A 13,522-nucleotide genomic window follows, 5' to 3' on the forward strand; every position below is an offset into this window, starting at 1 on the left:
CTGCCTTTTCTAAAAACAGCTTGAACATCTGGAAGTTCACAGTTCATGTATTGCTAAAGCCTGGCTTGGAGAATTTTGAGCATTACTTTACTAGCGTGTGAGATGAGTGCAATTGTGTGGTAGTTTGAGCATTCTTTGGCATTACCTTTCTTTGGGATTGGAATGAAAACTGACCTTTTCCAGTTCTGTGGCCACTGCTGAGTTTTCCAAATTCGCTGGCATATTGAGTACAGCACTTTCACAGCATCATCTTCCAGGATTTGAGATAGCTCGGGATTCCATCACCTCCACTAGCTTTGTTCGTAGTGATGCTTCCTAAGGCCCACTTGACTTTACATTCCAGGATGTCTGGCTCTAGGTGAGTGATCATACTATCGTGATTATCTGGGTCATGAAGATCTTTTTTGTACAGTTCTTCTGTGTATTCTTGCCACCTCTCTTCTTAATATCTTCTGCTTCTGTTAGGTCCATACCATTTCTGTGCTTTATCGAGCCCATCTTTGCATGAAATATTCCCTTGGTATCTCTAATTTTCTTGAAGAGATCTTTAGTCTTTCCCATTCTGTTGTTTTCCTCTATTTCTTTGCATTGATCGCTGAGGAAGGCTCTTATCTCTCCTTGCTATTCTTTGAAACTCTGCATTCAGATGCTTATACTGAAAGAGGAACTCCCCAGGTCAGTAGGTGCCCAATATGCTACTTGAGATCAGTGGAGAAATAACTCCAGAAAGAATGAAGGGATGGAGCCAAAGCAAAAACAATACCCAGTTGTGGATGTGACTGGTGATAGAAGCAAGGTCCGATGCTGTAAAGAGCAATATTGCATAGGAACCTGGAATGTTAGGTCTAAGAATTAAGGCAAATTGGAAGTGGTCAAACAGGAGATGGCAAGAGTGAACGTCGACATTCTAGGAATCAGCAAACTAAAATGGACTGGAATGGCTGAATTTAACTCAGATGACCATTATGTCTACTACTGTGGGCAGGAATCCCTTAGGAGAAATGGATTAGCCATCATGGTCAACAAAAGAGTCCGAAATGCAGTACTTGGATGCAGTCTCAAAAACGACAGAATGATCTCTGTTCATTTCCAAAGCAAATCATTCAATATCATGGTAATCCAAGCCTGTGCCCCAACCAGTAACACTGAAGAAGCCGAAGTTGAATGGTTCTATGAAGACCTACAAGGCCTTTTAGAACTAACACCTAAAAAAGATGTCCTTTCCATTATAGGGGACTGGAATGCAAAAGTAGGAAGTCAAGGGCAGCTTTAGGACTGGTTAAATTGGAGGCTCGATGATGTCATCAGGGACCCAGGTTCCTTCCATCTTTTTATTCAATTGGCTTGAATCTCCAGGCCAGCTCCTCTCATGACTATAAAATTTTTGCTGAATTTCCAGGCATCCAATTGGACAAGACAATGTTTAGCAGAGGCACGGGCTCTTTTAAGTACAAAAAAAGCTTTCTAAGAAGCTTCTGGTTGATCACCCCTCTCATCTCAATGACTGGAACTGGGTCATCATACACACATGCTGAATTCAAGCACTGACCAGGGTGTAGAATTACTACAATGGCCTAGACCAAGTATGATTCACCCCTGAGTTGAGAGGTAAAGAGTGAAACACTCTGAAAGAACGGTGAGGCCTTTATCAGCAAAGAAGGCAGGAAACTGTTAGGCAGTTAACCACAGTGCCTTCCACCAGCCTATGAGACCAACAGGAGAGGCAGAGTGACTCGCCCAAGGTCAACCAACCAGCTGATGGCAGGCGTGCATTCTGAACCCAGAATTATCTGTTTCTAAAAACTGCTCTCTGGCCCTGCACTCTGAAAGGCATGTAGTTCTCACCAGATTCTCCTGCCTTTGAGGAAACTCAAATCTCTGCAGCTCTCCTTAGTATTCCATGAGTTGAACTGGTGTGTGAGCTGTCACTCAATCAGATTCCAGAGACCAAGCAACATAGCAAACACATCTAGCTAGTCCAACTCGTCGCTCAACCTCTTCTCCACAGCTCATTCCATTCTCCTTGGCCATGGTAGATACAAAATTTAGCACAATGTAAATTCAGCAAATAGCAGCCTTCGGTTCCAGATTTTTGGCTCTGTTAGTGAACCTCATAGTGAAAAAACACCCCTTTCTATGTCCTTTCATTTTTCCTTTTATTCTAGTATTATCCCCTTTGGGGGATTCTTTCTTCCCAACTTCAATCACTTGTTTCTGGTGGGGCCTTTCAATGACAGTACCAAGTAACATCGAAAGTGAAAGTGAAGTTGTTCAGTTGTGTCCGACTCTTTGCGACCCAGTGGACTGTAGCCCACCATGCTCCTCTGTCCATGGGATTTTCCAGGCAAGAGTACTAGAGTGGGTTGCCATTTCCTTCTCCAGAGGATCTTCCCAACCCAGGGATCAAACCCAGGTCTCTCTCATTGTAAGCAAGACACTTTACCGTCTGAGCCACCAGGGAAGTCCTAAGTAACATCGAAGCAGTTGACAAATGGGAAAAGCACACACACCAGTCAGTCAGAAGGAATCCTTGCAGCAGTGGTAACGCAGGGTCCTAGAAGCCCCAGGCTGGGTCAGCAATAAACATTTCAGTTGTTGGATCATGGGGAAGTCCAGGGTGGTCCAGGAAGGGCCAGGTGGCCATTGAGGCTTGGACCAGTAGGTATTTACCAACTGGTAAGGAAGCATTTCATTTAGTGAGTTAATTTCAGATATTGCATTTATCAGTTCTTGAATGTCTATTTGATTCTTTTATATATATATAGATAGATACTAGTTCTGCTGAAATTCTTTCTCTTTTCATATGTTGTGTTCTTTTCCTTTGCTAGATTTTCTCTCACAAGTTTATAACACTTATTACACAGTCCTAGTCTGCTAACTCAAATGTCAGAATCATTTGTGGGTCTGCTTTTATTCTCTACTTTTTGTTTTAATTATTAGTCACATTTCCCTGCTCTTTGCGTGTTTCTTGATGGTATAAAAGACTGATCATCTCAGTCTAGTCAAGGATTCAGCTGAGCCGGGGCTGAATTGCTGTTGTATTAGTCCCAGTACAACTCTGGGTCATCTTGTTCCTTGACAGAGCCCACTCGAGCTTTTGATTGACAGTCAGGTGGGTCTCTGTCTTCCCAACTCTGAAAGCCTGTGGAAGATTTAGTTCTGCTTAGGAGCTCAGCTCTTTGTTCTGCCCCACACTGTTTCAAAGTTCAGCAACTGTCTTGAGGGGACAGCTGCCATATGTGATGTGGCCCCTCATCCCTCTTTGTTTCATCACTACTGCAAGTCTGTGGGAAGTTTCTCTCTTATAAGAAACACTTATAACCCAGTCTCTCCTGATGCATCCCAGAATTCAGCAAGTGCTACATGGGGAAAACTGGCCATGTGTTTAGAGCTCCTCTAGATTCCAGCGTTAGGCCAGATCACACTGATCATCAAAAGCTCTATGAGCTTTTTTGTCCCAGGGAAGACCTTATGCCTGGGTCAAGCTCTATCCTGCTGCTGCTGCTGCTAAGTCGCTTCAGTCGTGTCCAACTCTGTGCGACCCCATAGACGGCAGCCCACGAGGCTCCCCGGTCCCTGGGATTCTCCAGGCAAGAACACTGGAGTGGGTTGCCATTTCCTTCTCCAATGCATGAAAGTGAAAAGTGAAAGTGAATTTGCTCAGTTGTGTCCAACTGTTAGTGACCCCATGGACTGCAGCCTACCAGGCTCCTCCATCAATGGGATTTTCCCAGCAAGAGTACTGAAGTGGGGTGCCATTGCCTTCTCCGAAAGCTCTATCGTGCTGCTGCCGCTGCTGCTGCTAAGTCGCTTCAGTCATGTCCGACTCTGTGCGACCCCATAGACGGCAGCCCACCAGGCTCCCCCGTCCTTGGGATTCTCCAGGCAAGAATACTGGAGTGGGTTACCATTTCCTTTTCCAATGCAGAAAAGAAAAAGCGAAAGTGAAGTCACTCAGTCCTTAGCGACCCCATGGTCTGCAGCATACCAGGCTCCTCCATCCTTGGGATTTTCCAGGCAAGAGTACTGGAGTGGGTTGCCATTGCCTTCTCCTAGCTTTGGCAAATATCTCCAGGGAAGAAAATGGTCAGGGATCCCATTTAGAAAAAGCTCTTTCCTCTCCCGAATCTTACTAGTCTTTGTTGCTGCTACACCTCTCCAATGTCTTTAAAAATATAATTTTTGTAGCTTATCTAGTTTTTTCTGGTTGTTTCAGCAGGAACATTGGATTATTGTTGCATATTACGTCCTATCAGAAAAGGAAGTCCTATGAAATGATCTCAAGATTTAATAATGGTACAGGTAAACAGGTATGTTTGGTTGAATCACCCCAGACCATGCCAGAGCCCCTCCTCTACAGAGTCACTGCGTGGGGGGATAAGTGGCCTGAGTAGACCAACCAGAGTCTTTCCACACTGAAACTGGGAGCTGAGAGTCTTTTTATTTTTGTGGCTGGCAGGGAGAGGGTGGTGAGACAGAGTTGTGAGAATAAGTCTGCAAGCTTTCACTGGCTATGTCCCGTGTTCATGGAAGTCTCTAGTAGGAGGAAAGGAAGCCCTCGTGCAGAAAGAAGATGCATGGGAGCATTAAGGGGATGTTGGGACCCCTGATTCTAGTCACTCACCTCCACTGTGGATTGCTTACCTGAGGCACAAATTTCTCTTTTTTGCATGAGCTAGTTTCAGTCTCTTGAGAGGGTGGGCCAGCTCTAAATTTTTTTTGCTTCTGGGCTTTGTGAGACACCCCTTGTCCATATAATACATTATCCTTCTCTTCATCAGCAAGTAGAGGTGGTTTCTATTACCTGTAACTCAAAGAGTCTTAACTAAGACTGCTTCTTTAATGACAGGCAGGTTTAGAAGGGCCTGGTGAAATGTATCTCCCTCACTGCACAGAAGGAGGACAGGGAGGATGCATGGTGAAATCGCTGAGACCTCACCTTTGAATCACGAATCCTCACCACAAGGGGAAGTGGATGCTTTTAGATTCTGGATATCCAACCCATCATCGGAGGAATTTTGGACTTACCTAAGAAGTCGGCTGAGTCTTTCTGCCAAAGCCACGCTGTTTCACTTTAACCAAACTGGGAAACTGCATTCTTACCCTCAACAATAGTCAAAGATGGGAGAGAATGGAAAGAGGGACATTCCTGTGTTTGCTGCACATTTAACCTACTCCTGGGGCTCTGACTTGCAGACAAGCCTGAAGTTTACACCAGAGGGTAAACAAGATAGCTATTTGGACATCACACACCACTTTGCCAGTTTCCGTTCTCTTGAATTATTTACCATCTAATTGTCTGCGTGGAAACAGAATCTGGCAACACAGAGATGTAGTCTTACTTGTGAGTTAGGGAAGGAAAACTTGAGTTCAGTGAAGGACCTGAAGCAGAAACACTTCATGGTTTTGGACATTTCTTTGCTTTGGGAAGGCTCTGAGCATAGGAGTAAAACCAGCACAGCAACAGGCAAACCAGCAGCCACTGGTTGGAGGTGCCCAAGAGCTGACAGTCTCTCTAGCGGGCAGAGGCCCAGTTCCAGGACTTGGCCTCCTGGGCCTTGATTTCTTCTCTGCAAAAGACAGACTACAATGTGGGATGGGATGGGAAAAATAGCTTGGAGAATCCCAGGGACAGAGGAGCCTGATAGGCTACTGTCTATGGGGTCGCAGAGAGTCAGACACGACTGAAATGACTTAGCAGCAGCAGAGTTAAAAGACTGTTATCATAAATTTTATTTGCCATCATACCACTAATTTCCCACAGGGATAAATATTAGTAGCTATGAAAACAAGAAAAACATTCTAAAAATATTTCAAGTAGTAAAACAGAAACTTTGGAAAACGGAAAAATATAATGATGAGTAAAACTCACTATTAGTCCCAGCGCAGGACAGGGAAGCCTGGCATGCTGCAGTCCATGGGGCTGCAAAGAGGCAGACATGACTGAGTGACTGAACAATAAAAACAACAACTCAGCAAGAATCACTCACAATAGGGAGTGTGGAGAGAAAGGAACCCTTCTACATTGTCGGTGGGAATGTAAATTGGTGCAGCCACTATGGAGAACAGTATGGAGGTTTCTTAAAAAACTAGAAATAAAGTTACCATATGATCCAGTAATCCCACTCCTGGGCATATATCCAGAGGAAACTCTAATTCGAAAAGATATATGCACCCAAAATGTTCATAGCAGCACTATTTACAATAGCTAAGACATGAGAACAACCTAAATGTCCATCAACAGAGGAATGGTGGTATATATACATAGTGGAATATTACTTATCCATAAAAAAGAATGAAATAATGATGTTTGCAGCCGCATGGATGGATCTAGAGATTATCATACTAAGTGAAGCAAGTCAGAGAAAGACAAATAAATCACATATGTGGAATCTAAAATATGACACAAAGGAACTTATTTAAAAACCAGAAATAGACTCACAGACATAAAAACAAATTTATGGAGAGAAAAAGAGGGGGAAGGATAAATTGGGAGTGTGGGATTAAAATATACAGTACTATATATAAAATAGATAACCAACAAGGACCTACTTTATGGCACAGGGAACTATACTCAGGACCTTCTAATGACCTATGATGGGAAAGAATCTAAAAAAGACTATATACATATATATAAAAAACTGAATCACTTTGCTGTATACCTGAAACTAATATGACATTGTAAATCAACTATATTTCAATAAAAATAAAAAGAATCATTCATAATATGTTGATACATTTTCTTCCAGTCTTTTTCCTAATTGGGAAATTTTAACTATCCTCTTTAAAGCCAAGTTTTTCTTATTTTTTAAAAAAAAATACTTATTATTTACCTACATTATTCCAGGCATTATAATAGGGATATCAGAAAATCTGATAAAATAACTGGGTTAAGATGTCAACATGAACAATAAATATCTTTTCACTGTTCTTTTTTAATTGTGAAAGAATTCAGAGAGAGTAATGTAACAGTTATCACTGTTATATTACTACCCAACATCAAGACCAAATGTTAAAATTTTGCCATATGTGCTTCAAATATTTTTTTTTATCAAAGATAAATACTATAGATATGAACCTAGAGTAACTACAGTCAACCTTCCAACAACATGGATTTGAATTGTGCAGGATCACTTATACACAGGTGTTTTTCGATAGTAAATACTACAATACTATATAGTCCATGGTTGGTTGAATCTGTGGATGTGGAGGAACTATGGCTATGGAGGTACAGACAAGTTTTTTCTTCAACATTTTGTAGTAAGCCTCTTCCCCATGTCAATCAATATTCTTTATAAACAAGGTTTTTAATGGCTAATTGTTTTCAAATAGTTCACTATAAAGAGATAGATACTTAAAATATTAAGATTCAATGGTTTCAGCTTAATTTCACATTAAAATCTAACTGGGTTACTACAAAATATATTGAAAACAACACAGATTTACAGATTAGATACAGAGGATCAGGAAGAAACTTGGAAGCAATTCTTTACCAGGACAATTTCAGGCTGCACAGTGACCTCACTCCTGGCCTATGAATAAGAAATGAGAGAACGGAAGTGATGGATGGATGGATGGTCCAGGTAAGAGGTGCATGTGAGGGGTACATAAGGATGTATGAGTGGAGAGCACACCCTATTACCGGAATCACTGAATTCATTAATAACTGCCATCATGTTATTCCATATGCTAATATGGTGTAAAAACTATAGGCCAAGTGCCACTTTATATTTCCTTCCAGTCTTTTTTCTAAGCATAGTTTTTTTTTATGTGATTGAAATCCATAGTATATTTTTGTTACCTGTTTTTTTTTTTTTCCCATTTATTCAAATTCAGTCTTTTGGTTTGACTTGTACAACTTTAGGATAGAGGAAAATGCACTGTGTGTGTATCAACAGAAAAAGACAACTTATCTGTTGACTAGTTAGGGTTCTATTTACATAAATTTCAACTCAAACCAACAGTATTTTGAGATTTTCCAGGAAAATAGCCTACTTCTTACGGAAAATTTTCAGGATAGAGAATGAAGGAGGTAGACAAACAATGTGGGAAGGCTGATGCTTCTTTTTTTCCTCATAGGCAACGAGGGGAGGCTGAGAGGGTCAGTAAAGGCATGTTTGGGGGAAAGTTGGAGGAGCATCCACACCTGCTCATTATATCAAATGTCTAGGCACTCTCTAAATAATTCAGATGCAGTCGGCTCCCTCCAGGGCCAGGTGTTGAGGAGAGTTTCCAGACAAGCATCTCCTCTTGCAAAACTGGAGCAGACCTAGGATCTGATTACTTGAAAAGGGGGCTAGTTAGTAGCTCTGGCAACCTCCTCCTTCTGCCTTACAACCTGCCTTGGGCTAAGGTGCAGGAACTTCTAGGAAAACACTACTACTGTAGCCTGCCGTGGTGGTGAAGAGCGTTGAAGCCCACTTACCTGGTTCTAATCTAGGTTCTGCCACTTCCTAACTGTGTGACCTGGGAATTTACTCAGACTCTCAAGGGCTTCCCTTGTGGCTCAGCTGGTAAAGAATCTGCCTGCAATGTGGGGGACCTGGGTTCGATCCCTGGGTTGGGAGGATCCCCTGGAGAAGGAAAAGGCTACCCACTCCAATATTCTGGCCTGAAGAATTCCATGGACTGTATAGTCCACTGGATCGCAGAGTTGGACATGGCTAGCGACTTCCCCTTCTCTGAGCCTGTTTCTGAGCCTAGAAAATAGAGATAATTCATTCAGATTGCTGTGGCATCATCTGTAAGGCTCTTGCTATAGTGCCTGTTAAATACTAGATTATCTCCAAGAGTGTCCCCCACTTCATTTCCTAGGAAGAGATGTTTGGACTTAAAATAGAAATCTCCAGAATTAAGTGAAAGCTAGAACAAAATGAATAATACAGCTAACAGTGTTGACAGTTTACCATAGGCTGGCCACTGCACTGAGTGCTTTATATATAATTTCACAAAGCCCACTTACGGATAAGTGTTATCAAAATTCAAAGACACTTTCCCCAGCTCAAACAGCTAGCAGGTGGTGCAATCAAGGCCCAGACTCTGTTCTGCTTCTTACCACCTGAAGCCCATGTTCTTACCTTCTAAGTAGATGGATTTCTGGAAGTCACTGGGCTGTGCCAGCACTTCATCTCCAGGTGGATAGTCTGAGGATGCTGGTAGAGTGCAGCTCATCCAGACTTGAGGACAGACCTCCTCAGGTCTGTGGACCCTGATTGCCCTCTAGTGTCAGAGCATTCTTGGGGCCAGCTGGAACCCAGAACCAGGTGTCTTTTCTCTGAAGTGGTAGGGAACCCGCCTCCCCTACAGTCCAGAGCAAATCTGTCTAGTCTGGTGTCTTCCTATTGGCTAAAGGGTTTCTCCTAGGAATGGGGGTAAGATAGGTGGTAGAGATTGGAAGTTAAGAACTACTGGGGGTAGAGCAGTAACGCTGAGGTTAAGTGTTGAACCACTGGATGGGGTGGTTATTCTTATACTCAGCACACAACACACAACTGGTGCTCACTGAATATTGAATGAAGTTTTACCTCTGATTCTCACTAAAGGGCGAGTGCTTCCAAAAGAGCAGTTACAAAGGTCTTCATTGATTTTTGCCAGAAACACCAGCAGAAAAGATACTATAACATTAACCCCACCTTCCACTTCAGTAGACTCCAAGGCATGTTTATGTCCATGGCTAGGCAAGAATGAAGATGCTGCTTAGGAGATGAGTTGGAGTCAGCAACGACATATAACCAGTTTAGGCTGCCAATGTCCCGAATGGTCCATGGATCTCAGCGAAGTCCCCCTCCACCTCTGTAACTCTGCCCAGGTAGTCCATGTCACCAGTGGTCAGGGAGCACCTGGGCGCACTGTTCATCAATGGATAGCAGGGAATCCAAAGACAGGCTCACCAGGTGGCTTATCAGGGGCAGATGACCACCCCCCCCACCGCCGGCCCACCTTCCATGCCCCTTGAATCACAGGAACTCAGCAAGGTTACTGCAAAATAGGGGAGAGATGGTTTCGTAAAATAAAGGATATAGAGCAAACAGCACCTTTAAGAATCCAGTCTTTGGCTGCCCAATTTTGTTTCCATATGAATATTAATAACTTTGTAAATGCCCCCATAATATATGACTATATTGCAGACATTATTTTTATTACAACTACCTTTATTATCATTATTTTTAAGTAATAGGAAACCTAAACCCAAGTAAACTTGGTTTGATGAATAAACACATTTGTTGAGGGCTTTTCAGCCTTCGGTGGGGAGGTGGGAACTTCAGGACTGGTTTGCTCAGCAGCTTGTGTTGCCAGGAGTTGGTGGCCAAGAAAGAGAAGTAGGAGGGCAGGGCCACAGAAAGAATTTTGGAATAGAAAGCTGGCTTCCTAGAGCAAGGACAAGCCAAGGGCTGGAAGACCGTCTGGGTGGGAAAACTGGTGACGCTACGGCTGCTCCCTGGTCTTCTTTTGGGAATCACTTTGCTTTTGAGGAAAGAGGGAAGAATTCTGACGGTCCACAGTTTCTGCAGAAATGGACTAAGGAGGCTCCCTGTGGCTGCACAGGGAGAATGGGCTTATGGATGACTAAACTTTAGCTGCACTTCCTGCACTAAACTCACCCCCGTCCCAGGCCCTAAGAAGGGTGAGGTTACACCTCCCAGCTGTCTGGGATGTACTGTCTTGTTTATCCACATGAACTTCAGCTCCAAATTTGTATATTCATTGCTCTCTGACTTGCATTTCATCCCCTCTCCAGCTTTTGCTTCCCCAGTCCCTGCCTGAATGCTCTGGCCTCTCCTTATCCTACAACTTGTCTTTCTCAGGGCCCAGTTCCAGGCCTGCCTCTTCAGTGGAGTCCTCCCCAAGGGCTTGGCCTTCTTGGGTCACTTTCTATTTTTGATTCCAGGGGCATTTGTTGTCTGGTTGGGAGCTGATTGTGGTACTTGCCATACAGTTTCAGGCAGCTATGTTTATTGCCTTTTCAGGCAAGCTATGCCAGAACTCCCCACTCAGGGGGCAGGGCAGGCAGGGTAACGTGGCCGACCATGTAAGGGTCTGGATGAGAGGTAGCATCTGGAGCCAGCCTGGGAACATGCTCCCCATGACACCATAATTCTTGTGCTCATAAAACATCCTCAGAGGATAAGAAGAAACATGTAAGTGAATGCTTATTTCTTTGGAAGGGCCCCCATGAGAGAAGAAATCTTTCAACTGCAGACTATCAGGCACCAAGGGCGTTAAGAACAGGATGGAAGGAGGGAGAGATCAGAACTGTCAGCATAGCAGGCGACCCTAAGGCCGTGTGGACCCAGCACGAGGACAGCACGCTCAACTTCAGACCATCACCATGTTTTCAGTCCCTAGGGTCCTGGGGCTTCATCTCTCCTTTCCTCAGACTAAGTCCCTCCCCGTGGGGATCTGCCTGTGTTGCTCCCACCAACACCTGACACCGCTGAGGCCAATCAGTGTTCAGAGAAGAGGCTGTGTCAGAGCAGGGTGTGAGAGCACAAGGGAGGGGAGAGGACGGGGGCAACAAGGAGTCACAGAACTTAAATAGTGCGCACAGGCTTTTCATAAGAACTTTATTTCTCAAAAAGGGGTGAAGAATCCAAAGTATTAAAATAATTCTCTAATTTTTTGTTTCGGAGAGAAAGGACAGGATGACAAAATAACTCATAAAAATTTCAAGCACAATGGCGGTAGGTACTTCATCCTCCAACTTGCACCTCCCATCCACAGCTTTGGCTCCAACCGCATCACAAGTAGGACTGAGCTCTGGATCCGGAGAGGCTATCAAGCAGCTAGAAAGCTTTTTATATTCACTCCACAAATAAATACAGAAGGCCAACCTGCCCAGTACAAATGATTCAGTCCATCTCTGTGACTGTTTCGGATGAAAATGCTAATAAGAACTGCCCCTCTCCAAATTCCAAATCTCTCATTTTTAAAGACCAAGAATGTGAAAGAAATGAAACGTGGAAAGACTTGTCAGGTACGACTGGCTCTTGTAACAACCACATGCCAAGAGAGACTCTACCTCATTGAGGTGATAAAAGGTAAAAAGCGACTGTGATTTTTCCATTGCCTTTTATGTGGGAAAACCGCACCTTTCTATTTTTATCATCAAAAGGAATTGCACTATGTGAAGCAAAGTCCCTCTCTGCAGCAACTATGCAAAATCCCTATCTAGAGCAATTATTTTCTAACTTAAAGAGAAAAGAAAAAAAGAGAAGGCGGGGGGGGGGGGGGCTGGAACGTGAGTGCTTAGCCCAGACTGATCTCGCCACACAGCCCAGAAGCATGGAGGTGCACTTTCCAACAGGCAGGTCCTACCAGGAGGTGGGAGACAAGACCGGGCTCACCCCCCAGATGCTTGAGATGAGCTTCACTGTGAAGACCCCTCGGAATACACCCGGCTCTCCTCTGAAGGCTCTCAGTTGGTGTTTCGCTGAGGAATAGGGAGGTTCTCATGAAGGTACTTTAAACTTCCGTGCTCTGAGAAGTCCGAGACCACGTGGTCCTGCCCTCGAAGCAGCCACTTGGTAGTCAGTAGTCCTTCTAGTCCCACTGGCCCCCGGGCGTGGATTCGAGATGTACTTATTCCCACTTCAGCTCCTGCAGGAAAGCAAAGATTGAGGAAGCAGCTTTGCCCAGACTGCTTCCTGTCTACCCACCAGACCATCTCTTCCTTCTCCTCACTTGGCATCCTCTCCCTTTCCTCCGCTGACCTACCCTCCCTAGGTTGGCCTGACTTCCACTCTCCCCGTAAACATGTTCTCTGCTCACTGTAAATCATGGTCAGGCCCCTTCTTCTAATGAAACAGACTCCACGGGTTTCTCTTTCATATTTTATTTGCAGTGCATTTTGACAACTCCACAAGTGCTGTCTCTGACATCTGTCTTGTGTCTGGATTGCATACCATTATCTGATATCTGGGCATTGTTTGAAGTGTACAACAATGTACAGAGGTTTTATCTCCCTAAGTATCCTTCAAACCCTAGATAGTAAGGGACATGCTCTAGATATTCCCCAGAATGCTCAGCTGGTAGGTGCTCATAAGACAGTGACTGAATACATGAAAGGACACTGTTCCTTTCCCTTCCTCCTGCTCCAGCCTCAGATGTGGGGCATCGAGGCTTTTTCTGGGTCTGGCGTGGTGGTCTGCACTGTATGCAGTGGAGGCAGAGCTCCCCTGCTCATCCCAACTTTACTGAGCAGGCACTGGGCTAGGCCCTGGGGATAAGCTATGTGAATAACTGATGCAATTCATGGAGCTTGTATTCTTGTAGGCAAGGCAGCCAGAGAACACCTCAGCAAATAATTGCATGTGGTGATGGGGTGCAGTGGAGGGTGCTGGGATAGAGACTGGCAGGGTGGCAGCACCTGGGACAGGGTGGTCAGGGGGAGCCTCCCTGAGGAGCTGTCTTTGGCTGAAACCCGAACAATGAGAAGCAGCCAGCTAGTGGACAGCAGTGGGGTGGTGCTGCAGGCAGCAAAGAGGTGCCTGGGGCACTGGCTGGCAAGGAGACTAACCACTGG

The 13,522-nt window shown here is 44.4% G+C and overlaps 1 protein-coding gene across 2 annotated transcripts in view; it reads right to left on the minus strand.

The window, feature by feature from the left end:
- Window positions 1-11,547: 11,547 nt before the first annotated feature.
- ALDH18A1 (aldehyde dehydrogenase 18 family member A1) overlaps window positions 11,548-13,522 on the minus strand; it is a 41,123-nt gene continuing 39,148 nt past the window's right edge. Inside the window, exon 18 of one of the 2 annotated variants that reach the window (XM_005225537.5) lies at window positions 11,548-12,597. In XM_005225537.5, coding sequence (XP_005225594.1) covers window positions 12,416-12,597 — 182 coding nt within the window. In that variant the 3' untranslated portion in view covers window positions 11,548-12,415. 2 annotated transcript variants of the gene reach the window in all.

Source organism: Bos taurus, chromosome 26 (genome assembly GCF_002263795.3).
Source record: "Bos taurus isolate L1 Dominette 01449 registration number 42190680 breed Hereford chromosome 26, ARS-UCD2.0, whole genome shotgun sequence".
Lineage (NCBI taxonomy): Eukaryota > Metazoa > Chordata > Mammalia > Artiodactyla > Bovidae > Bos > Bos taurus.